Source organism: Hyaloscypha bicolor, assembly GCF_002865645.1.
Source record: "Hyaloscypha bicolor E unplaced genomic scaffold K444scaffold_92, whole genome shotgun sequence".
NCBI classification, from domain to species: domain Eukaryota; kingdom Fungi; phylum Ascomycota; class Leotiomycetes; order Helotiales; family Hyaloscyphaceae; genus Hyaloscypha; species Hyaloscypha bicolor.
Window position 1 is genome coordinate 182,326 of NW_020194594.1, and position 23,417 is coordinate 205,742.

General features: G+C 47.1%; 9 protein-coding genes across 9 annotated transcripts; 3 read left to right on the forward strand and 6 right to left on the reverse strand.

Annotated features, from left to right (window-relative positions):
- Positions 1-226: 226 nt before the first annotated feature.
- K444DRAFT_591630 (uncharacterized protein) lies at positions 227-1,152 on the reverse strand (the record flags this gene model as incomplete). Its single annotated transcript, XM_024878200.1, has 2 exons — positions 781-1,152; positions 227-711 (listed from the first exon to the last, which is right to left on the reverse strand). The coding sequence occupies exons 1-2, from the start codon at positions 959-961 to the stop codon at positions 227-229; spliced, it is 666 nt and encodes a 221-aa protein (XP_024735265.1). The 5' UTR covers positions 962-1,152.
- Positions 1,138-2,384, reverse strand: K444DRAFT_653453 (uncharacterized protein). Its single transcript, XM_024885881.1, has 4 exons — positions 2,010-2,384; positions 1,858-1,955; positions 1,556-1,798; positions 1,138-1,501 (listed from the first exon to the last, which is right to left on the reverse strand). The coding sequence occupies exons 1-4, from the start codon at positions 2,321-2,323 to the stop codon at positions 1,341-1,343; spliced, it is 816 nt and encodes a 271-aa protein (XP_024735266.1). The 5' UTR covers positions 2,324-2,384; the 3' UTR covers positions 1,138-1,340.
- A 1,422-nt stretch (positions 2,385-3,806) lies between these two features.
- Positions 3,807-4,846, forward strand: K444DRAFT_664464 (carbohydrate esterase family 3 protein; the record flags this gene model as incomplete). The annotated part of the gene is made up of 2 exons (XM_024886966.1): positions 3,807-3,873; positions 3,921-4,846. The coding sequence occupies 2 exons, from the start codon at positions 3,807-3,809 to the stop codon at positions 4,625-4,627; spliced, it is 774 nt and encodes a 257-aa protein (XP_024735267.1). The 3' UTR covers positions 4,628-4,846.
- On the forward strand, positions 4,780-5,452 carry K444DRAFT_431386 (uncharacterized protein). The gene has a single exon (XM_024872765.1). The coding sequence runs from the start codon at positions 4,932-4,934 to the stop codon at positions 5,415-5,417; it is 486 nt and encodes a 161-aa protein (XP_024735268.1). The 5' UTR covers positions 4,780-4,931; the 3' UTR covers positions 5,418-5,452.
- Positions 5,453-5,487: 35 nt separating this feature from the next.
- On the reverse strand, positions 5,488-6,351 carry K444DRAFT_630970 (uncharacterized protein; the record flags this gene model as incomplete). The annotated part of the gene is made up of 2 exons (XM_024883283.1): positions 5,488-6,088; positions 6,155-6,351. 2 exons carry the CDS (start codon positions 6,349-6,351, stop codon positions 5,488-5,490), a joined length of 798 nt encoding a protein of 265 aa, XP_024735269.1.
- A 668-nt stretch (positions 6,352-7,019) lies between these two features.
- K444DRAFT_563672 (cytochrome P450) lies at positions 7,020-9,136 on the forward strand. The gene is made up of 6 exons (XM_024877032.1): positions 7,020-7,240; positions 7,381-8,199; positions 8,250-8,330; positions 8,408-8,557; positions 8,641-8,784; positions 8,866-9,136. Exons 1-6 carry the CDS (start codon positions 7,107-7,109, stop codon positions 8,939-8,941), a joined length of 1,404 nt encoding a protein of 467 aa, XP_024735270.1. The 5' UTR covers positions 7,020-7,106; the 3' UTR covers positions 8,942-9,136.
- A 2,139-nt stretch (positions 9,137-11,275) lies between these two features.
- On the reverse strand, positions 11,276-12,355 carry K444DRAFT_614159 (uncharacterized protein). Its single transcript, XM_024880485.1, has 2 exons — positions 11,973-12,355; positions 11,276-11,927 (listed from the first exon to the last, which is right to left on the reverse strand). The coding sequence occupies exons 1-2, from the start codon at positions 12,092-12,094 to the stop codon at positions 11,411-11,413; spliced, it is 639 nt and encodes a 212-aa protein (XP_024735271.1). The 5' UTR covers positions 12,095-12,355; the 3' UTR covers positions 11,276-11,410.
- A 1,811-nt stretch (positions 12,356-14,166) lies between these two features.
- On the reverse strand, positions 14,167-18,890 carry K444DRAFT_563676 (uncharacterized protein). Its single transcript, XM_024877033.1, has 7 exons — positions 18,735-18,890; positions 18,590-18,672; positions 18,091-18,539; positions 18,019-18,035; positions 17,631-17,954; positions 17,322-17,568; positions 14,167-17,266 (listed from the first exon to the last, which is right to left on the reverse strand). The coding sequence occupies exons 1-7, from the start codon at positions 18,735-18,737 to the stop codon at positions 14,529-14,531; spliced, it is 3,861 nt and encodes a 1,286-aa protein (XP_024735272.1). The 5' UTR covers positions 18,738-18,890; the 3' UTR covers positions 14,167-14,528.
- A 1,587-nt stretch (positions 18,891-20,477) lies between these two features.
- On the reverse strand, positions 20,478-21,552 carry K444DRAFT_653457 (uncharacterized protein; the record flags this gene model as incomplete). The annotated part of the gene is made up of 2 exons (XM_024885882.1): positions 20,478-21,103; positions 21,188-21,552. The coding sequence occupies 2 exons, from the start codon at positions 21,550-21,552 to the stop codon at positions 20,566-20,568; spliced, it is 903 nt and encodes a 300-aa protein (XP_024735273.1). The 3' UTR covers positions 20,478-20,565.
- Positions 21,553-23,417: the final 1,865 nt, after the last annotated feature.

The window sequence follows — 23,417 nt, forward strand, 5'->3', positions numbered from 1 at the left end:
AACCGCTCGTGTTGACGAACGGGCGTGAACAAAGCGACTTCGCGATTCATCCACATCCATACCGCACCTATGCCACAACAGGTCTAAACGTTGAAGTCAGAATTGCGTGTTGGCAGTCAAATAATTTCGCAAATAAGAGAATCTCAAACACGAAACAATGCTAAACAGCTGGTTTTGACTTTTGTGGTAGTGTAGTGAAGATCATATTCGCAGGCAAGACAGCCGCTCACTCGAGGAGCTCGAAAGCTCGTACCAGGTATCCTCTCCCAAGAACAATCACCGTATCCCCCATATTCCAATCTGCCTCGCCCTCGAAACCTTCAGCCCCGAGATCAGCAACAGAAGGAACATCTTCCACATCACCAATCTTGTATTTCAACTCCCAGCTCTTCCTCACCTTATCCCACTCTTCCCTCCTCGCGCCAAAAGTTTCTCCCTTCTTGTCACCCATGGCAATATATCCTCCCCCAATCCTCCCCAAGAAAACCTTCCTCCCCTCACCAGCACTCTCAAGTATCCATGCCCTCCTCGGTCCAGGCACAGGCAGTATCTGTCTCCACACCTCCTCATATTCCGTGACTTGCATCCCTCGCTCAGGACACGGCATCTTGCCTGTCTCGAAATCATCGCCGTTTGGGAGTTTTGTGAAGTCGCCTTCGTCTGGTTCAGTCATGTTTAGGGAGTCGAGGGTTTTGTTGAAGCGGACTTTCACTACAATGCTTACCATCTGATTAGCATTGAACTTTGGCCATGTGGGGAGGGAGAGGTATGAGAGCTTACTGGGATCTGTGGATATCACTTGTCGTTCGCCTGCCAGTGCCCAGTCTATAGAGTTGTTGGATTTGAGGACTCGCAAGTCGAGGTAGTAGGCGCCGACGCCGAAGACGAGGGTATCTGTGGGTTCGGAGGCGGTATCGGGTAGCCAGCGGAGGCTGATGCGGATTGATACTCGCGGTGCCATTGTTGGATGCTGGAGTGGGGAGAGTGAAGGAGGAGAGAAGGAGAGATGGAAGAAATGGCGAAAGCCGAAGCCAGAAGGACAAGCTTCCCTGGGAGGTTTGCTAAGCAACTTGATCGAAATACCTACCGAACTTACCAGCTATCTATATAAAGAGCTGTGACATCGATTCGTGGCAGGTGAGTACTGTTTTGTCAACATTCGATGAAGTCTGTGGGCGTTAAGGTTCAGATGTTTGGTGTCTCTTGGACTTTCCCGATTGGGGCAAGCTTGCAATTTGGCCCCCACTTCATATCAAAGTGTCCCCTTTTCAGAAGCTCACCCCCTGGTCTAAGTATCCTCGGACCTCGAATTATAGTAATTGTTTCTCTCCTACTTCCACTTAATCATTATGAGCCTCTTTCTCTGTCGTCAAATTCTTCATTCTGCTTTTCATTGACTTCCAAGTTGGCCCTTTTGCCTCCATCAACCCACTCGCGTGAGGGGCCCTCATTCCCTTCTTTCTCATGGAATCTGCTTCCTTAAAGGGTTGCTTTGCTTGCCCTACTTCTGTTAGCAAGACGGTAAGATTTGACGATCCGTATATAGTTAGCTCACCTAGTCCGAACGGTACGAAGTTGTGGTAAATAGTCTCCCAGTTCCCGGCCGGCACGACATATGTTTCGTGCATAATCCCAACAGACGGGTGCTTTCCTTTCATGTACCAATTGAGCCCCTTCTGGTGGGCTTCCGCTTGGGCAAAAGCTTGAAGGTGCTCTAGACTTCTCCAGTAGGAGATCCACGCCGCACTGTTGGTATTCTCCACATCTGTGGAGAGCAGGGTACCAGTTTTGCCAATGACTTTGATGGCTAATCAGTATTTCGTGACCGAGAGCAGACGGAAATAAATTAGAACTTACAACCCCATTTCTCTCGGTTATCAGACAGCTCTTTCCACATGTCTCCGAACATGTCACGAACTTCCAGGGTATCGGAATCAAAACGGCCATCGATTGCGCTGCAATGAGGAGTAAGCAAGGCACAACTCAATGAAAAATAGGATAGAACTCACTTGTTTGTACAAGAGCCTAACAGAAAGACGACGATCTCCTTATCGCATCCATTTTCAGGGACCGATCCGTCATCGTTGACGATTTGTGCTGTGGTTCTCCCCACATATACTCTGTCAAAACTTGGGTCACGCATGAAGCCAAATCGGATCAACATGTTCTTCGTGACAATACCAGCTAGCGTCAGAACTACGGGCATAGCAACAATGCGGTGAGGAGCGATGAGGAAAAGGACAGCTTGAATGAAGGCGCCCATGTAGAGCAATGTCGACAATTTGAAGTCATCCCGGAGGATTTGATGGGGCATTGGAGCCATAGTAGGCTTGAGAGCTAAGAGAGAAACCTCAAGTGATGGGAGAAAATGTGCATAAAATTTATTGAGGTCTGCAGTCGCGATTTTATCGTGAGGCTGAGGGAAGTTGTGATCTAGCCCTGCTGCGCCACACCAGGGCGTGGCGGGGCTGAAGCCGGCTCACGTCAGGCGACATCTCAAAATATCTTCTGAGTTCAGGCACTTTGAAATTGAGAATGATTCCCTCCATATATGAAGAGGAAGTTCACAAGGTGCGCATAGAACCTCTGGATGACTGTTCTGAAAGCTCTTTCCAACTTGTGAAACATGTTTTGGGCACGGGGGCTAGGTCGTCCGTTCTCTGTTCCGTCCACAATGATTCAGTGAATCACAATTGGAATTCCATTGCGATTGAAGAAGAGAAACCAGCCCTAATTGGAATTTCTTTTGCCGTGCAAAGTTCGGGATATCTCAAGAAGAGCAAAATATATCCACGGGCCACTCAACACTTCAGCGTCCTTGCTGACTTTTCGGATCATGAGACGAGAAATATCGGAACAGTGACACCCCGCACTTTTGTCCTTCCCGGAGGAGTGTCTTCGCCTTCGTATTTGGTTTGAGTTTCGCGTCAACTGTTGCAGTCACTGGACCTGGGCTTGATCAGAAGGTCATAATGCGGAAGCAATAGAGCAGCTCGGTGCAGTGTGTCTAACTCGAGTTGTCACCTTCGACAGAAGAATCAGATCTAGAGAGGTCCTATTTGCAACACGTGTTGCGCGGGAAAGAAGTTCTGCAGACTTTAAAGGCTTGCAGGTACGAAATTTACTTCCAAGGAGTCTGACATCAGACTTCACCTGGATCGCCTCCGGATTTTGGGTCCATTGATTGTTACCCACTCTCCCGGATGAGATCTGATGCGGGCTGAGGTGGTCGAGGCTGCGCCTACCATGAGTCGCAGAGCAGTCGCTAGTTGGTTAGTTGGTTCCGAGCGTGTTTCCCGTCGTTTCACTATTATCATCCCAACTCTTTACCCAATCACAAATGTTTCCAACACGAAAACGATGGCCACCCTCATGAAAGATGTCAAACCTTAGGTGGTGGACCCAGTGAAGTCGTCAGCTTATACTTGTCTGAACATTGGATGTGATGCGAGGGCCCACTAAGACCCTCACGATGACCCTCAGCCTCATTCAGTACAGAGAGAACCTTCGCGCGGCCTGGTTCTTTTCTTTTCGGATACCAAAGTTGGCGTTGGCTTATCTCCTGTCAGCGTGCACCAATACTGGCCCCTCACTGCCTCCAGCACCGTCGAGGTTTTGCTTGCGCCACATCAGAGCGCGAATCTCTGGACTGATTACTTTGAAGGATCCTCAGATAGCCATATAATGTCTATTTTTACGGATCTCAGGTTTTCATTCAAGACGTGGACTTATAAAGCGCACGATCCCGCTGTACTTGGAAATATCCCGGCACCGCCGTTGTTCGGTTGCCCCTTCACATCCTGATCATGTTTATTACCCAAACTAAACTATCCCCGGTTCTCTACTTGATATGTAGCTTCTGTCTGTTGGGTTGTAAGTTCAAGATCCAGAGCGACCGAGAATTCAAACTCAAATTTCAGATTCAGCTGCAGCACCACCCACTAGAGCAGACAGGACACTCGTCGGCCAGCCAATCGGAAATGGGAACCCAATCCCCTTGCGAATTCTCCCGCTCGGCGACTCAATCACATGGGGAACCCTAAGCACTGATGGCAACGGATACCGCCAGGATCTCCTAGACTTGCTTTCCGGAACTCCAGTTCAATACATCGGCTCCCAGCGCTCCGGAAACATGACAAATAACTTCAACGAAGGCCATCCAGGAGCGACCATCAGCCAAATCACTGGCTTTGCAAACCAAAGTCTACCACAAAGACCGAATCTCATCTTGCTGATGGCGGGTACCAACGATATGATCAAGGATGTCGACCCAGTGGACGCCCCACAGAGACTTGGCAATTTACTCGATGAGTGTTTGGCGGCTTGTCCAGACGCTGTTCTCATCAGCGCTCAATTGACGCCCACCACAAACGCAACGGCAACAGCCTTTATGAACGTCTTCAACCCCACCATCTCCAGACTGGCAGCTAGTCGCGTGAGTGCTGGGAAGAAAGTCATGACTGTCGATATGCGCTCCTATGTTAATACGACGGAGCTGAAGGATGGGCTGCATCCGACAGATTGTGGGTATAATCAGATGGCGATTGGGTGGCAAGATGCGATTCGGCAGGCTATTTCTATGGGGTGGATTACTCCTCCGGTGGCTGTGAATGGTCTTTCGAGTTGAGACTTGAGCGTGTCTTTGTCTTAATATTGGTTATATTGGTTGCCGTGCCACTGGGATGTGGGATCCATAGTTGAAGTGGCACAGCAAGCCTTTTGTAATCTTACCATCACAAGTTCACAACACTTCAATGTATCAGAACGAGCTGGAACGAAATTAGCAGGTTTCAACGGAGTGAGGTTGGAGAAGTATTTATTCACAAATTTATTAAGAAGCAATGTTAATTAGAGGAGCAAGGGACTTCTCCCTTTGAAGTTTGAAGTGTCTCAATTGCGATCATACAGGGAGGTGCCGCAGAGGTGACCAAATGTACTCACCAACTTGCCACAAACTTCAAATTTCGCTCTGGTCACAGCATACACGCATCTCCGTAGAAAAAAAAGTCTGTATGCATCTGCTTAGACTCAAACATTCTGGTAGAGTCCCTTTCCTGCGAGACTTCTTTCGTCTGCCTGCTGTCATAGTATGCTGCAGTTCAATTCGCAGAAATGAAAGCTCCAACAATCTTCACTTCAATCATGCCACCATCACAACCTCAGAGTGTAGATCCCAACCCTCCATTAGTGCCTCATCCCCTCCACTCATCGCTCTTAATTTGATGTTTGTAGTGGCCTCGCTCTCCACTCCTGGCTTCGGCATCTCCTACCGATTCATGGACCCGATGCCGCCGTCGTGTTCTCCCGGTCATTCATGGAGCTCTTCACATCCTTCCCCGTCCCTGCATCTCACGCTTATTCTCCACTGCTCAGCTCAGAGTTATGCCGGTTCTCCTCATCCACAGTTTCAGCAATGATCCAGAGTTCGTTTCCACAGTTACTCAATTGCTTATATCCAACCAGCTAATCATCACACTCTTTCTGTGCTCAATCCAATTCAGCGATGTCCCCATTTTTACTCTCCTGCGAACCAGCACTAAGACTGCATTCGAAAACATCCAGTTTGAAAGTAGGCCGTTGGATATCGGGGGGAGTTGGCAAGGGCTGCAGCTTGAGCACCTTTGTAAGCGGGAGCAATTGTTGTTCAGCTTGCTCTCGAGAAACACCTCTAGCCATTAAGCTATCTTCTAATTGCTCAAGCATCTCACTTGTGCTCAGATGCCGATCCTTCTCAACAGATGAGTGCCGCTTCTCGAGCATCCTCATCACCTCCTTTTGAGCTCTGTCGTATTCTTCTTCTATTTTCTGTTGTCCCTCTCGGCTTTCGACCAACTCACACAACTTTACAGTCGATGATCTTCTTTCAGATGGAGTCTGATTCTCGAGCAGCTCCTTCATAACGCAAAGGCTCTCTCGGTGAGCCGGAAGCTTTTCGCGGAACGCTTCGAGCTTTGCCTTGTAGAGAATCATATACCGTACTTTATCCACAACATGCACGCTGGGCTTGCGCTTGCACTCATGCAAGATTTTATTCACACTTAACATGTCCCTGTGTAAAGGCTCCAGCGAGCGTTTGATGACGGGAGCGCTATTCTTGTTCAGCTTTCCTCCTTTTGTAACTTTGGTAGAGAAATCCTGGCTTCGAGCAGCTTACATATCAGGCCGTGCGGTTACAAAAGCTTTTTCGTCCCCTATTTGGCTCTCCAGTTCCTTCAAGTGTGCTCTTATCAGCTTCATCTCCGCGATAACGGATTTGACATCCTCGGGTTCATCGTGAATCCCTCTGCTGCAAAGGTCCACCGCTCCTTTGCACACTGTAAATACGTCACCGACTCCTAGCCTTAATGCCATGGCTGAATGTTGGCTTGAATTTATTAGGCATGTGTAGTGGTTTCGTGGTCGGGTTGATGATTGAAGATGGGATATGACGTCCGTGCAGCTCCGAAACTAGTCGCGCGCACATGATGGGGTCACGGAAAAGCCACCAAGTTAAGCGGAACCCATGTACGCATCCACGAATTTGATTGGATGACTACTACAGCCAAAAGTGGTTGTCGACGTGTCTTTGCAGATCTCCTTGACATGTCATTCACTCTGACCATTAACAAACTGGGTCTTCCCCGTAATCACTAAAAGCTAAACCTATAACAATACGAAGCTACTCGGGTCGTGTAAGCTATCCCTAGGGCTGTGCTCCCCTCCCTAGTTAAATGTAACAGTGGTCAAAGTGCAGGGTTTTTTTTGTATGGCAACTCAGCCGTGCCAGGCTGGTTTTGCGGGGACCCACTATTACATTTATTTACCGGTGGGGGGAGCACGACAGTGTCTGCTGATTGACCTAAAAGTTCGATCTTACATTCCTAGTGGCCCACAAGCTGAAAACGACCAAGTCCTCTTAGATAAGCCTAGACATTCCCATCCCTTTAATGTTCAAGAGCTTGGACATTTGCCCTTCACCTTCGACTATGTCTTTTCCAAACGGAGTCTTTCTTGTACTTTTACTCATTGTTGCAGTGGTATGGAAGTTTACCCTGGGAAGAAAACCTTCCACGTCTGTACCACTTCCCCCAGGCCCACCAGGAGATCCAATTATCGGCCATGTTCGCATGGTTCCATCTTCCAGACCTGAACTATCTTTTCAGAAATGGGGGGAAGAATACAACTCCGATGTAATTTATCTGAACTTCATGGGCCAGCCAGCTGTCATCCTCAACAGCGCCAAAGCTGCTGTTGACTTGATGTAAGGATCGCGGTTGGACCTTGTCCTGGCTATATTTTTTTTTACTGCTTAACTGTCATCTATCCTGTTTCCAGAACATATTTTAACATCTTCCAAAGGTATCGGTTGATAATCCATTTGCTGACCCCCACACTTTCCAGGGATAAACGTAGCGCCATCTACAGTGATAGACCTGGCTTTCATTTCTTCGAAGAATCTGGATGGAGAGACTCTGTTACTTTCTCGAAAGCAGCGAGCCCTACATTTCGCAAGCACCGCAAGATGTTTCAGAGCGCCTTCTCACCAACCAGCATTATCCAATACCGCGACAAGCAAGAAAATCTTGCCCGAGCACTAGTCAAACAGATCATCCAGAATCCTACGCAGTGGAGGCACCTTCTTACAAGATTTGCAAGCTCCCTTATTCTATCTATTGCATACGGGATTCGAATTACGGAAGACAATGATCCATATATCGTTCTTGCGGACAAAATCGCATGGTACTTTGCCAATGGAGGTTCTCCAGGCTCCACATCCGTCGATATAGCGCCGATTATACGCCGCCTTCCAACCTGGGTGAGGATATTTCCCTCCTTGAATTTCGCTAGAGACAGCTACCCCATGGTTAGAGAGTTCGTCGAATCACCTTTTGCTTCAGTCAAAACTCAGATGGCAAGTGGGTTGGCCGGATTCTCCTTTGTCCGCAGAATGCTAGAAGAGAAGCAATCTGCAGGGATTGGTGACCAAAGTGGTATCACTGAGGACGATATCAAGGGGGCAGCTGCAACTATGTATGCAGCTGGGGCAGATACCACACTGAGCACGCTTGTCGTTTGGGTCCTGTGCATGGTCCAGAATCCAGAAGTGCAGGAGAATGCTCGCCAAGAACTCGATCGCGTGGTCGGTAGGGACCGTCTCCCAAATCTAGCAGATCGAGGTACATTGCCGTGCATTGATAGGATGGTCTACGAGACGGCTAGGTGAGTATTCTTTTGTTGCTCAACTACGTCGCTTAACTAGAGATCATCAGATGGCACCCAGTCGTGCAACTTGGCGTCCCTCATAAATCCACCAAGGACGACGTTTACAAGAACATGTTCATACCAAAAGGGTAAGGACGAAATTTACGTGCTCACTCCAACTCGGGGCTAAATTTCGTGTTCGATGCTGATATGGCCAATTCCGCAGATCTTTAGTCATGGCAAATGCACATGCAATTACTCACGACCCAGCTGTATATTCTGATCCCGACAAATTCAATCCAGATCGATACATTCCCGCTTCAGAAGGAGGGGCTGGTGAGCCATTACCTGTAGGCCACTTCGGATTTGGACGACGGTAAGGATTCGGCTGATATCTTCCAATTTTTTTTAATAAAAAAAATCAAACCAGGAACAGTTGGACTTACAAGATGTTGGCAGAGTCTGTCCCGGTCAATACCTTGGAACGGCGAGTGTTTGGATATCCATTGCAACTTTGCTCGCAACACTCAAAATCTCGAAGGCCATCGACAACCAAGGAAATGAGGTCATCCCAACACCTGAGATGACGACTGGATTAGAAAGGTATGTGCTACGCGTTATTTGTCTTAATACTTGAGTTCCTGGGAATGATTTTGTAGGCTGACTATTATCTTTATGAGATAGTCATCCAGAGGAGTTTCCGTGTGTGATTGAGCCACGTGATGAGCAAGCTGTAAAGCTCATTCGGACTCTTAAGTAGTGGGCAGCGGAGGGCAAGTGGGAGAGTTAACGAAGCAGGGAAAAGGCACCTCGCTAAGAAAAGGGGAAACGGTCACATTCTCAAAGCTGCAGTCATAATTCACTTTTGCTCCTTATAATATGTACTTTTGATGCCTTTTCAGGTAATACCAGACAAATCAGTGAATATTCAGACATTAGCAAATCTCTACCCGTCACACATTATAGTAGTAGCATACCAAAAATCGATAACAGCTGGACAATACTTGACAGTGAAGTCTCAAAGTTTAGATAATCGTCATCTATTTATACATTGTGGCAATAGTAATTCTGATTTATTGGCAATTTTAGTTGCAATAACTAAATTTTGTGCTTCAGGTGATTTTCACCTGTAGGCAAGGCGGGCCGAAATTAACCATGAACGGTAATTGATAACAGAACCTCGGCGTTCGGATGTTTTCCATTTTCTTATATAATCCAATTCCAGTGTGTCAAATGAATAGAGTAGAATAGAATAACGGCCGTTACTCTTATTTTATTCATATAATATTCAAGTTATTCATGAATAATCATGAATAACTTGAATAACGCACGTGATCTGTGCACGTGATTGAGCTAGCCTAATAGGGTAAGGCTTCGGGGGGCCCGCACCTAGCGCTACCTCGCTACCCAATCAGGTGGTAGTGGCACTTGGTAAGCGAATCGAACCTTAGCGATAATTAGTTTATTTATTATAGAAAATCTGTATTTAAGTAGCCTTATCTAAGTATTAGCTTAGCTTATATAAAGCTACATAATAAATACCTTAGTTCTTTGTTTTAAATTTAAATATATGTTAATTTATTATAATTAATTGACTTCTACGTGACTTCTACGTGGTTATTCATGGTTATTCATGTTATTCATGAATAATTATTCTATTTTACTCGAATTATTTAAGATATTCGTTACTCTTATTTTATTCAAGTTATTCATGAATTATTCGTGAATAACTTGAATAACTTGAATAATCCTTTGATACAGTGTCCAATTCCGAATAAAGGAGATATTCGAGGTTACTGGACAGTGCTTCTCATGTTTGGAGGTTTAGGAATCTTGGCGGGCTTCTTCAATACAAATGAGGTAACCTGGAGGTTCGCGGCTTAAAGTAGCGTAAAGATAGAGAAACGAGCCTTTGCCGGTTCTAGCATTCGAGTTTCTCAATTACAACTTACACATCAAATCTTGCTGCCGACCTTCACTCTCAAGCCTGACCTGCAACCGAGTCTACGAAAGAGAGTAGCTGAAAAATTCTTTTACTTAACCAACGCTGTGTCTCTTAATAGTATCAGAAGCGCAGTGCTCTGCTAACAGTAAAGTTACCGCAGTGAATGACGGTTCTGCACATTTGGCCTAGCCGTTTTCGGAACCAAGGGGTCTTTCCTTAAACGGCTCTTATACTTGTACCTAAAACTCAATGAAAACTAGCTTGGTAGGACATGCTTAAAATCGCTAGCGTCCCTTACCTCCCTCCTAGCGATGGTGTTCCCGTCCTGCATTGTGGGCCAGAGTCTTGCCTTGCCTTGTGGTGTTGTGAAACTGCTCCGCCTTTTGTCGCGCTTTTAGTTACACAGGCACTAGTACTGTGTTCTGGAACACGGAACCGTGGTCCCGTGCGAATTCTTTGAGAGGAAAGGCCTAAAGCAGGTGATAACAAAAAGATTGTTGACAGCAAGGAAAGGTAAGATGAAGTTTCGTTGGAAAACCTGTTCTTTGCCCAGAGAAGGAAAGTGTAGCTCCAGTAGTAGAGAAGACCCTGTCTAGGCGCAAACACTCCCACAGTAAGCAGCCATATAGAGTACGATTGAGAAGTCATTTTTAATACTTTGAGGAATGTGGATACTGGCGCTTCTTGTTGTCCTGGTTCTTTCTTGATGGTGGATTATAGAGAGAGCGGGAGGGGAGGTGTAGGAAGTGGGGAAACTAGATCTTATTGAGAGAGAGAGAGCGAAATAGCTTGACATACTAAATGGTGAAGTGTATACTCTCTTACTTGAAAGTAAAAACAGAGACGACAGCAAGAATTATTCAATACCGGATGAGAAGCTCACCCGGCTCAATCATTGTTGAGGCGATCAGGCCACTGTAAAAGTTTTCAACCCCTGGGAATGGCCAGTAAGAAGTGAGCTTTATAAGGATCTACGATAGCTTTTGAAATTTATGAAGTCAAGGTATCGTAGTCGATATAGGTGCTGCTTGATATGCTAGTTGGATGCGATCTTTGATGCCTTATAAATAGCTGGCGTCCGAGTGACGAAGGGTTCGAGATTTCTTGTCTTGCACTACTTCAGGCGGGCACTTACTGACTACACCCGTATGTGTTTCGAAATTCAGCAAGCTGACTTGTTTGTATTACCTATTATGATTACCCAGATTCAAAAGCGAAGTTTACATGTATTAGACATTGCTAGACTCGACCGAGCGTCAGAATTTCCAGATTACAGCTTCCTCGTTAGACCAACTCTCTTGCCTCCCTTGGGGGACCGCCCAGCTCCACATCCGTCCTGGCCGAGCTCAAACTGGCTCCTCTGGTGGCTGGTGCAGACCCAAAAAGTGTCAAATCTTTGGATACCCTCCTTTCCACACGCGGGACCTCCTCTCTGCTACCTTCCAGCTCAACGTCCCCCGTGGTAGGCCTCTTCATCTCAGCCAGAACACCCTTCCTCACTCTCCTCCTAATAACAACAACATAAATACATATCCCAATGCTCACGGCCACCTCTGCGCCAATAATAATACTATCAAAGAAATCCTGGGCACCGCAAAATAATGCCAGACCAAGCAGCCCGATGAGTATCGCTGCTATGCTCTGTATCTGGAATTCTTTGGTGGTGAGTCTGAAGCTGGCGAACTTCTTGATGATGTGGATTATGTAGATGGAGAGGATTGAGCCGAGGATCATGTTTATGCCCCAAGCTGCACGCTCAAATTGAGAGCCGCCAGCGTCAGAACCGGCATTGGCGACGAGGCTGAGGAGTTTAGCGGGGTTGGCAGGAGCAGGAAGGTGACCATACATGAGTAGCGTGAGACACCAGCTGAATTCGAAGAGGGAGAGGCCGAGCTGGAGGACCCAGAGGGTAATTAGGACCTTTTTACTCCATGGGGCGTGCTTGTGGAGTTTCTCCTGTCTTGCCATTTTGACAGTGAGAGATCAGGCTGCGTTGCGAGGCGAGAGTGTGAGGGGAAGGCGATGGACTGTCCCTCCCGGTGTTTGAGGGGATGGATGACTCGTGGGTGGTCAGAAGTTCAGTTTGGTAGAGACTTTAGGTAAGATTTTTAACAGATCTAGGCCGCCTGAAGGGTAACGGTAAATATTGGGAGCTGAAATTGTCGTATGTTCAAGGCTATGACCCCACTTCACGTGACGGAGTCACGCGACCAGTGATCATAAATTTTCTGCAGAAGAGAGGAATACTTCTAGAAAGAACATCCACGACAGAGGGGATCTTTATCTTTATCCTTATATCTAGCAAAAATCTTTCCCTTTGGATTGGGGCTTTGTTCCTGCTCCTGTACACCTTACCAGGTCTTGACTTGGCTTAGCGAGGGAGATCGTATGGCGACGTACGGTAGTTGCATAGCCACCAACGAGAGCTTCGCCTCTCTTGGCATGTCTTGGGTGAACCCAATTGGACCGCGCCGCAGAGGTACATGGCCAATCCCCTCTGAATACAAGATCTTGCACCCGCTTCCTATTTGTTTTGTTCTTAGGTTTATTCAGGTGCAAGGGGTCGTCGGTCACTCAGCTTTACGCGGAATGGAGGGCTTGTCTCAAATTCCCTTTTTTTGGCCTACGAACCACAAGGCGGTTTGTTTTCAACCTCTAATTTCTGGATGCCCAAATGGAAGTGGAAGCGTTATCTTGCTGGCATTCTGTATTAGCACTTGAGAGTGCTTAACAAATGCACTTGCTAAAGAAAGGGATTCAAAATTGGGGCGATAAACGCGCCCGAGCACAAGAGTCATGCTCACTAACCACATTCGAAGCACGGGGTGAATGAAACTGATATGTTATCACGATATATTACCTCGGAATTTGCAGTTGGGAACAATAATGCCCATACCAGCAATGCTATCTCGTTTCAAGGAGGTGCCCAAAACAACACCCGAGGTAAACATGCCTGGTCTGATCCTAGATCTTTCCTTCTGTAGTCAAGTTTGGAATCCTTATTGTTCACACGATGATGTGCAGCTTAAACTCAATTGCGAAGGAGATAAGACGAGGCGAGTGACAACGCCCGTAGACTTGATGACAAAGAATGACCTACAAGGGAGGATGGAGCTGGGGATAGTGTTGATTCATATCTTAGGTTGTTCTGGCAATCAAGAGATTGACGGCAAATCGGGATTTGGAATTGGAAACAAGAATAGAATACAAGTTGTGAACAAGATGGATTGGCCTAAGGTCAAGAATTTCTCATTCGAATTTCGAAATGGTTCTTTTTATATTCCCGTCTACATTCCTAGTACGGGAGGAATTTAGCAAGTATTATTAATAAATGACAACTTTGAATACTTTGATCTTTAGGGTCGGAGCAGGTTCTCCTATTACAAGCCAAGCTCGGCCCCAAAGCATCCCATTTAACATCTTCCTTATCCATGGAAGTCACCTCGTGTAGTCGCTATGATCGTCGTGGGATTTTGTCTGCTCGTTGTCTTCGCCATGTGGGAATGGAAGTTGCAAAGCTTAGGCTCTTTCCTAGGATCGTCTCCCAACATCGCAACTTCCTTATCTCCTCGGCTGCATAGTTTATTGAATCTCTTAAGCAGGGTTGCCAGCATCTAGCACCCCCCTGTTGGTACCTGATGGTCTCGGCGGCTTTCCTCAATATATCCCGCAATTCCTGGAATAACGGAGGCTATTATCGAGGCCGCCACCCAAGCCGTGGCGCAGGCGTACCCAGACTCCTGGCGATACGTCTCGTATATTCTACTCCCATTTTGGCTTTAGTGTTCTTCCTGCAATCAACGAGCGCACAGATGACACAGGAAGTTCCGTCGCCTGTCCTCAAAATCCACAATCTCTACCATCTCAATGAGGAGGATGAGAAGGTCGCTACTCTGGCGTAAAGAAGAAAAATTAATTTTCGCATATATATTTATCGAAATTCTCTTTATCATGTGAAACTAAATTCAAAGTTGCTTCATTCGTGGATGTGGTATGTGCAATATTCTGTTGCTTAACTGCAGCTTAATATTCACATAGTGGCGTCTTGTTCTCAGCTCTCCGACTGTGGTCGTAGTTAAATTATAGCTTCATATTACCTTTGAACTTTGATATTAGCTATGTAACTACTAGCCTTTAAATGAGATCCTTTCGTCCTCTCAGTTGAAATTCTCATTGCAAGTAACAAAAGTAGGTCGAAAAACGCCATAAATTCAGGACCTGAGTAATTTGACCGGTCACTTTGGTCACACATTGGTCTTCCAAGCCACCAATCCACTACTCGGAAACCCAAAACAACTTCTATTGAGAGGTCGAAGGAATAAGCGAAGGAATTCCAATACTCGATCACGAATTCTTCTGAATCTGGTGGCTGAAACCAAGTTTTCAATACCTGTGCGTGTTGTTACTGCAATAATGTTACTATCTCCGGGTATGCCGTTGCATGTGAAAGGGGTGTCCGTCCATCGTTGTCTTCGCTCTTGATGTCGATGTCCGCGGCAGTTAATAATAACCTGACAACCTCTAGATAGCCGTAACCTGCTGCAAACGAGAGGGCACTCCGGCCATTTTGATCCTTCTTATTTACGTCCACGAGGCCGGAGTCAAGAAGCACCTGCACAGTCTTTGGGCTTTGGCTAAAGAGAGACCATGCTAACGGCGTCCAGCCGTCGATATCTGCCTCATCAGCACCTTGCCGATCATGCTTAATCAGATATTTAACCACCCCGTGGTGGCATCCCGAACAGGCCCACGAAATTGCATTTCGCCCCTCGTTATCCTTTTTCGACAAGTCGATGCGCTGGCTGCGCCGAAGGCAAACGGTCGTTTGCAAATGTCCGTTTCCTGCTGCCCAAGATAGCGGTGTTCGGCCAGTTCGATCTACTTCGTTAGCATTGAGGTCTTTCAGACCTATCAGACATTCTACGAGCTCAAGCTCGCCTCCTGAAGCGGCCCAAGAGAGGACGTTTCGGCCCAATCCGTCCACGTGATTTATAGAGAGACGGTTATCTGCAAGGAGCAACTTAAGTACTTCCAGGTGTTTCCCATGTACAGCCCAGAAGAGGGGGGTCCAATGGTTGAAGTCTGCTATGTCGGGCTTGATTAGGCTGTGTTGGAGGAGCTCTGCAACAACTTCGACAAAGCCGTTACCAGCTGCAATAGACAAAGGTGTCCGGCCACCCGTCGTGCTATGATTAACACGGGATTCCTCATGTTGGGGAACATGCCTCTCATCTTTCAATAGACGCTTTACCACTTCCAGGCGATTGAAAGAAACCGCAGCGATGAATGTATTTTGGCCATTCAGGATCTTCAAATCAGGATCGAGCCCTTCTCCAAGAAGCAGATCTACTACCTGATGGTGTCCGTTCCGCGCGGCCCAATGTAGACCACGTAATCCTACTTCAGTCTCGATGGGAGTTCTCTCGCGTAAGATGGTTTTGAGAGATATCGAGTGGCCGAAGTAACATGCGGTCACAGCGGGAACGAAATCTTGAGGGCATGACAGATCGATCTCAGCCTGAAGCCAATAGACCCTTAGCCAATTCATGCCGCGAGAGCTGCTGGCATCTGACAACAAGATTACTAAATTTTGGAGCTCGGGCGTCCCCATTGAGCCGGCCAAGGAGACATGTTCTGGCCAATGTCTAGCGGAATAGTCAAAAAACGTGTATTTTGTTCCGATGAACGCGCAAGCCTCTGCCTCAAGCGCTAGGGGCTCCTTGAACAAATAGTCCTCCTCCAAAAGAAACGGGTCCCAAGACTGTCCGGTGGATCCATCGGCGGAGACTGCGGCGGAGGAGGCGGGAGAGACTCCAGGGCTTGATTCATCTATGGAGAACAGGTCCTGCTTGAAGTTGTCAAGCAACAGATAAGAGACGCACGCTTCGGCCATGAGCAAGCTTGCCCTGCCTAAATTTACGCCGTAGATTGCAGAGAGTGGGCTGTCCGTTTGGGTTTCGAGAGCTATCAGGAATTCCTTTAGCGACTGGTGGGCGAGATGGACTCGATTGTCCCAGACCCTCACTAGTGGGCCTAAAACCCCTTCAATTGTTTCCCGAACGTTAGGCTGAGAATCCTCCTCTACGGCAGATAGCCTACCATGATGGTGCTGTATTGCGATGAGAATTTGTATCTCGTCTAGAGTCAGAGGCCTTAAGCTTCCGACGAGGAAATGCAATAACCTAGTGGCGAGCATTTGGTGCTCAACTGGGATAGCTTGGAGGTAACGTTGGTATGTGGCCGTCAAAGTCTTTGGCAATTCGTCGATGATACGCTTGAAATCCTGTTGCGATGCCAAAAGACTCTTTTCCAGGAGATGAAGTACGAGATTCACCCAGAGAAAAGTGCAATCTGCTTTGGAATACAAAGCATTCTCAAGGTATCTCCTCACGTCAGGCTTGCATTGCGTTCGTTGGACGATAATTTCAATTTTCGTCTGTATTACAAGCCTTAAATCTTGTTCGAGGTGGTGCTGATCGATTTGCAGAAGATTCGTAGTATACAGACGTCCCAATCGAGGGCGACTTGTGATAAGGAACTTGATGCAAGGAGTATGTGGTCCATTAGAATTTGACTTGCGAATGAGGTGTAACGTGTCCTGTAAGAAGCGTTCTCTTGTTGTCTGCTCACACTCATCGATGGCGTCAATGATGACGCTTACCGTCCCAATCCGCTTGTCACTTGCAATGGCTAAGAATATTCTCCAAAGTTCATGGAAATTCTGGTCAAAATGGGGTCCGTAGAAGTCGTACGCAGCCTTCACATGCTTGACTAACAATCGGCGTCGCATCAACAGCTGAAGAATGAGGCTCCTGACAATGGCCAAGCCATCCCGCTGGGTGTTACTCTTTTCGTCACAAAAGAAATAACATAGGGTTGTGCGCGTGCTTGGCGAACGTTCCCCTGTGGTGAGGTATTCCAGAAGGTAGGCTGAGAGGATTGTCTTTCCACTCCCAGGATATCCACTTATCCAAAGAAGGCAAGGTTCATTTTGCACATTCCAGTCACGGTATTGCGCATCTGACAAAATCCATTGACAAGTACCCTCTACGCGGCGGGGAAGCGAGGACTTGTATTCTGCCGCATTTGATGTGTTCTGAGTTAGCAGCGAAAGGCATTTTCTTTCGACATCGTTCAGAGCTTACACCTTTGCTCAGCTGCGTTCCACTGTGATTAGGAGCTCAGAGCTACATACAGTATGACGTAGAAGTTGTCGTCGCTTGACTCGGAGACCCAACCTGTGCTTCAACAACCAATCTTTCCCTCTCAAATGCACCCTGTTCCATCTTCTGCTGTATTTCGGCTATGAGGATCTTGATTTCTCCCGACACCTGTTTATACCCCTCATCGTCTTTGCTTGGAAATCGGCACATTGACATGTGGTTGGCGTTAATGGTTTGCGTTGGTTCCGTAGTGATCGAAGACGAGAAAGGCTCTACGACCTAGATATTGTAAAATGCGATGAGTTTCAACATCTTCAAGATAGCTGTGCAGGATCACCTACCCTTTCATTCAGACTCATATAGCTTATCCCGACCACACCCTTGGCTTCCTGGAACGTCAGAACCTTGAAGTGTCGATTCATCTGGTCATACAGTTTCATAAAGAGCTCATGGATCAGCTCCAATTCGGTACTGTTCACTTGAAGTGCCTGAATATTCCGGTTTGTTGTGTCGAATCCTGATACAGAAACAATTTTTCTGACCACTTCTGCAATTTCAGCTTTATTGCTACCCCGGTGGGGTGTTCCAAGGAAAAGTATCGCCTCCGTGGAGTTGTATATATCTAGCAGTGCCGGTTCAGTGGTTGTGGCGGCGCGGTAGAGGACCTACATGTGTGATAGTCAATACTTTTCACAAGTGATGGGCTTGTCGCCCCTCAGAAATACACACATCTTTCACGATGATCCCTGTGTTTTGTCAGCCCGGGATAATTGGATTTTGTGTTGATTTTGAAAGACTTACCACCAAAAGAATGTGCTACAAATATGATGCTTCGGCCTTGCTGGTTCGCGATTAGTCGAACGCCGCCAAAAGGGTTCGAGAAACTGACGCAATTCAATCTGCGGAGCTTCAATGCCTGCAGCAGATTTTTGGCGTGTGCGCTTATGTTGCTCTGGTTTGCCGGCCCGCTGAAAAAGTGCGAGACCATTGAATCATATCCCCATGTGAGGATCCGTGAATTCTTACAGTCCTCCGGAAGAAGGTCAAGTGGCCAGAAGACCCCATCTGCTCCAAGCTTGTGCGAGCCCTTGGTACCATGTCTATGTCTAGATGTCCGCGAAAAGAGATTCCTCATGGTTCGATGCGAGGTGCCGACGCCGCCTCCCGAACCCTGTGGTCCCGTCCTAGAGATCTTCTCGCAGGTCCATGTTCGCCGCGGATGGCCTTGCAGGCCGTGGACAAATATGATGCTGTGATCGAATTAGACTGTAGTTATGGCCTTTGTGCAGCATGGACTCACTCTGCAACCGCATCTTCTGGATCGTGAAGGAGGGAAAAGCCGATGTCGTTGATTCGAGGAGTTTCTGCCTGCGATAGGCTTTCCTGCTCCCGAGACCTTCGTCAGCTCTTCGCTTCATACGCTTCCGTGCAGACCTGTTACATACCATGTTTGCACTACATGCGACACAACCGCACGTTGAGAATTCGCAGTGGGAGACGGTTAGGGAGAGCCACCGAAGGTCGAATCATGTTGGAAATCTCCAAATCCGCTGGCGACCTGATTGGCTGGCACGATTTTCCAAAGCGCGGCTGGAAGCCTGGAGCGGGGCTGCCAATGTGCCATAAGCGCTTCAAGGAGCGCAGCCAAAGGGCTCAGCGGGGCGGTTCCCGGAGAGTGGCGCCCCGGCGCGACCCGTGTGCCGAGTAGTGCTAGTATGGTTAGCAGGACTTAAGACCCCACAAAGGCTAGCCTTCTTTGTTTCCCATGTGAAGAGGAGAGATATACGTACGAAGTACAATAAAACCTCGATATAAGGATACCGAAATTGTCACCTAAATGCAAGGATAATGCGAGTTATACTTGTGGCGAGGGTCACGTGACAGGGTTGCTAAGATAATACTCTTTTAGTTTAGAGACTTTACGCCAAGTAAGATTATGCCCTGATTATGCCCTAAATTAATTTTTTTGAGTTAGCCTTAAGGGAAATACGCTTTACTTTTCTTGTCTAATAAGGAAACTATTAAAATTCAGGGGCTGTGCCTGCCCGCCCGCCCCCTAACTTTTAAGTAAAGACGTAATTTCCAGAGTTTTAAGAGAGCTGAGCTTTCTAAAAAAAATTAAAAAAACACTATAATCAAGCTTTAATTCAATAGAAAATCCTCAGGTTCACTCAAATTCGAGCTAAATTTCAAGGGTTCTTAGCAAGGTTTAAGGTAATTATAAGAATATCCCATACAAGTTCTTAGTTCGGGACTGGAATCCAAAGATAATCCTTATATCGAGTATCTTTATATCGAGTATTGTCGTATGTACGGGTACTAGGGAGCTTAGCTTCGCTTACTCAGCGGCCCCTTTTATTTCCAGAGGCTCCCTTCAGAGCTTCTTTTAATCAGACAACCACTTATGCAAATCACTGTTCCTTGCTATTTTGCGATAAGTATCTTTATATCGAGTATCCTTATAGCGAGGTTTTACTGTAAGTCCTACGTGCATGGGTGCGAGGAATATGGTGACTCCCCCGAAACCGCAGAGCAAAGAGGATAGGTGCCATACGCGCCATGAACCGTATTCGTATTCGGTAGGTGCACCTCGCTTCATCCCTTTGCAATGACCAGTAGCCTCCTCCACTAGACGATCTGGCTCTTATCTACGACTATTTATATAGGCATCTCAAGGAGTCCGTTGCTTCGTTTGTAGAAATATCTTAGGCTCCTTGGCTGCCGCTGTTACTAGCCATCTCGTGTCCTCGTAGCTTCAGTCTCCCCAGCTTTACCTCTACCTCCTCCTACCACCTACTTATGGACTACTTTTGATTTCAATTCTATACAAGCTCTGAATCTATTAGCATTTAGCATTTAGTATTGCGCTAAAACCTGGTAAATATTAGCGTCGGTTAGGGATGAGAGGTGCTAGATACATAGGAGTAGGATTTAAATCTGAGTGTTAAAGAGAAGAGGGAGGGGATGGGGAGGGGGAGGGGAAGTTAAATTGATTGATTGATTGATTGATTGATAGTGGGGAAGGGAGGGTGTTGGCGCGGAATGAATGGATTATTCCTAAACAAATATGGATGGATGGCGGGTGGATTTAAGGGGAGTTTTCAAAGGGAGGTTATAGATAGGGAAGTAGGTGGGTAATTTTATTCGTCATTGAGAGATGAGGAATCATCTGAAGTATTTGGAGGGCTCGAAGGAAGAAGGAAAGATCGCTTTGTCCCTGATATATATATTCTCCCCTTTGCATCAACATCCTATCGCTCATCCATCCATCATCCATCATTCACTAATAAACGCAAACATCTTAATCTCAATACTCTCTCTCGGCTCCGCCGTAGCAAACTGGGAATCCACAAACGCACTGTGAGGCAAAGAAACGCCGTTCTCGACCTTGCTATCAAACTGCTTGAAAAGCAACGCCTCATCGGGTCTCTGACCACCAAGATAAAACCACTTCTGCCTCTCACTGAAGTGCACCTTCCCAAACTCATGCCAACTACCATCCTTCCAAATCAGACGGCTGCCAGCGAGATCATTCTTCGCATCCACGGTCGTCCAGTCGCAGACAGTCAGGGGATCCTTCTGGATTGTCTTCAGCGGGCGCCAGACGTTCATGACCATGATGCGGGTCTTCAATAGCGAGTCGAGCTCCGCTGGGTTGTCTTTGACGATATTCTTGAGCGTATTCATCGCGCCGATGGGGGTCATGTCTGAATGGACGCTGTGAGCTGGTGCGACGGAGTCCTGGCGTTTGGCCTTGTCTTCCGCCTTGTTCCGGATGCGATGTTTGAACAGAATTGTTTTGAATGCTCCCGTGCTGTGCATCAAGATAAGTTAGAAAGTGTACTCACTCACTCGGTCCGCGAGAAATATAATGTGTGTAATAAATGAATATACTCACGCTCTCTTGACCAGTTCATCTGTGGCGGGAATCAGAACCCGTTCCACCTCCTCTTCGTTGGACCAGTCTTGCAGCTCTTTCACTTCATGCGGGATGTATTGGAATCCATTCTTATCGAGTGTATACTTTGCCTCCTCGCCGCGGATGTCGTGAACTATCACTTGATGTAACTGGTTAAGGTCATCCAGCTTCTGGAAATGCTCCTCGACGTCTGGGAGTCGGAGATCAATGGCTTCGACGGGATGGTCAAGTCGTTTCAAAAAATAGAGTTCTGTTACGACGTCTCGTTTGGTACCATTTACATCGAACTCGTGGCTGTTTGGGAGCGCGGAGGGTGTTGGTGTTGCTGCCAGCGTGGCGGCCATGATGTAATATCTGGAGGTAATCGTGTAGAGGTTCTTTTAAATGGTCACTGGTGTGAGAGCTGTTGTGACTTGCAGTTGAGTTGGGTTACTGCCAATGGGCAGGCGCTCTGTTATTATTATATTTGCCTGGAACGCAAATGCCGATCCTCGGCTCCGTCCCTCTCTGGTTGGCTTACCAGCATCCCCGCGGTGTCCATGTTGGATGACACTACGGTACGAAAGGGGGTCTCAGCAAATCAAGGTCACCCCCCCAGTTCTGCCATCGCTTAATGCAGGAATTTACGGGGCGAAATTGACGAACCTCGATAATTAATTGGCTGGAAATCTCACCGCCTTACGCGGGGTGACCTTGATATATTGAGACCCCCTTTCGTACAACCTGCGATTTTGCCGAAGGAGTAAATGTATGACCTAGTCTAGACACGTAGTTCTAAAGTTATTTAAGAAATAGTTAGATTTTAAGTTCGTAGGGCTAAAAATCGAGGGGCTGGGGCAGAGCCTTAATAACGCGAGGCTAACTCGAGGCTAGAACATCCCGACTCCGCCGTTTTTTAAACAGCTTTACAACTATGCTTCTAAAATAAGAGTCCTATAGCTCAAATTAATTGCATAAATACGTCCGATAATTTGATAAGAGCATTAATGATTTAGGTCTTTGGTTTTGTGTTCCATGTTTCTCGGAAAAGCCTTCCTTGTTAAGGTCCCACTGCATTACTAGCCCCCAGGGCCTAATAAACGTTAAATGGCACCTAATTCCCTCAATTACTACCTGATTACAGGGTCTCCACCGGCGAGCCAGCTAGAATTACAGGGTGGTCCCACCAATCAAGCTCACTAAAATCACGCGTCACAACAGCTAATTACTGTGAGTCCCCTGTCTCTCCCGCCGCTATAAGGCCAGTCTCTCTCTCTTCCTCTCTCCCTTCCAATCTCAAGGGAATCAACGATTTTTGTACCTACACCAAAGACACCAAATAATAATCCAACGAGCAAAGATAACCGTCTCCGTATACAGACTCTTTACTATACAGCCGGCTGGACAGCAAGCCATATCCTCCTTCAAAATCCACGCCTCTCTCGCCGGCAGGTTAATTACGCTCTCTCCTTCCGTCTTACCTCTCAAAAACAACGATGTGGGAGACAGCCTTCTCTCTCTACCCCACAACGCAAGCGCCTTATCGGCTGGGCTACCTTTAGCTCTTGCTCACGCGATATTCTAATGAAAGAGCTGCCTAGATGGCTTGGATGAAGCTGTGGGGAGAAGGCTGTCCGCACAGCCTTTAAGAAAGAGGGTTACTGCCGGGCAATAAGGAGGAGGAAGCCGCCAATCTCACTTGCGAATCAAAGACTCCGGCTTGCGTGGGCAGAGGAGCACGAAAACTGGACAGGCGAGCAATGGAATGAGATCTGCTGGAGTGACGAGACGTGGGTACAGCCTGGCTACCACAGGAAGCAGTGGTGCACGAGGAAGATCGGTCTAGAGGAGCTCTTCCACCCTGATTGCGTCCAACACAAGTGGCAGAGACGAATTGGTTGGATGTTCTGGGGCTATATAAGTGGGAAGTACGGCAAGGGGACAGGCTTGTGTTGAGAGAAGGAGTGGGGGACAATAACTACGAAAACGTATTGCGAATATATAGTACCAGCGATTCTCAACTACTTATTTAACCACCCAGGGCTCTCCATTCAGCAAGACAGAGGCACAGGGCACTACGCAGTAGCTACTTTAGCTCTTTTAAAGAGTTGGAGAGTTGTACTAATTTTCTGGCCACCGTTCTTGCCAGATCTCTCCCCAATTGAGGATATTTGGAGTCGATTAAAGGATATCTTACAAGAGATAGACCCTGAGGTATACCGGAACTCAC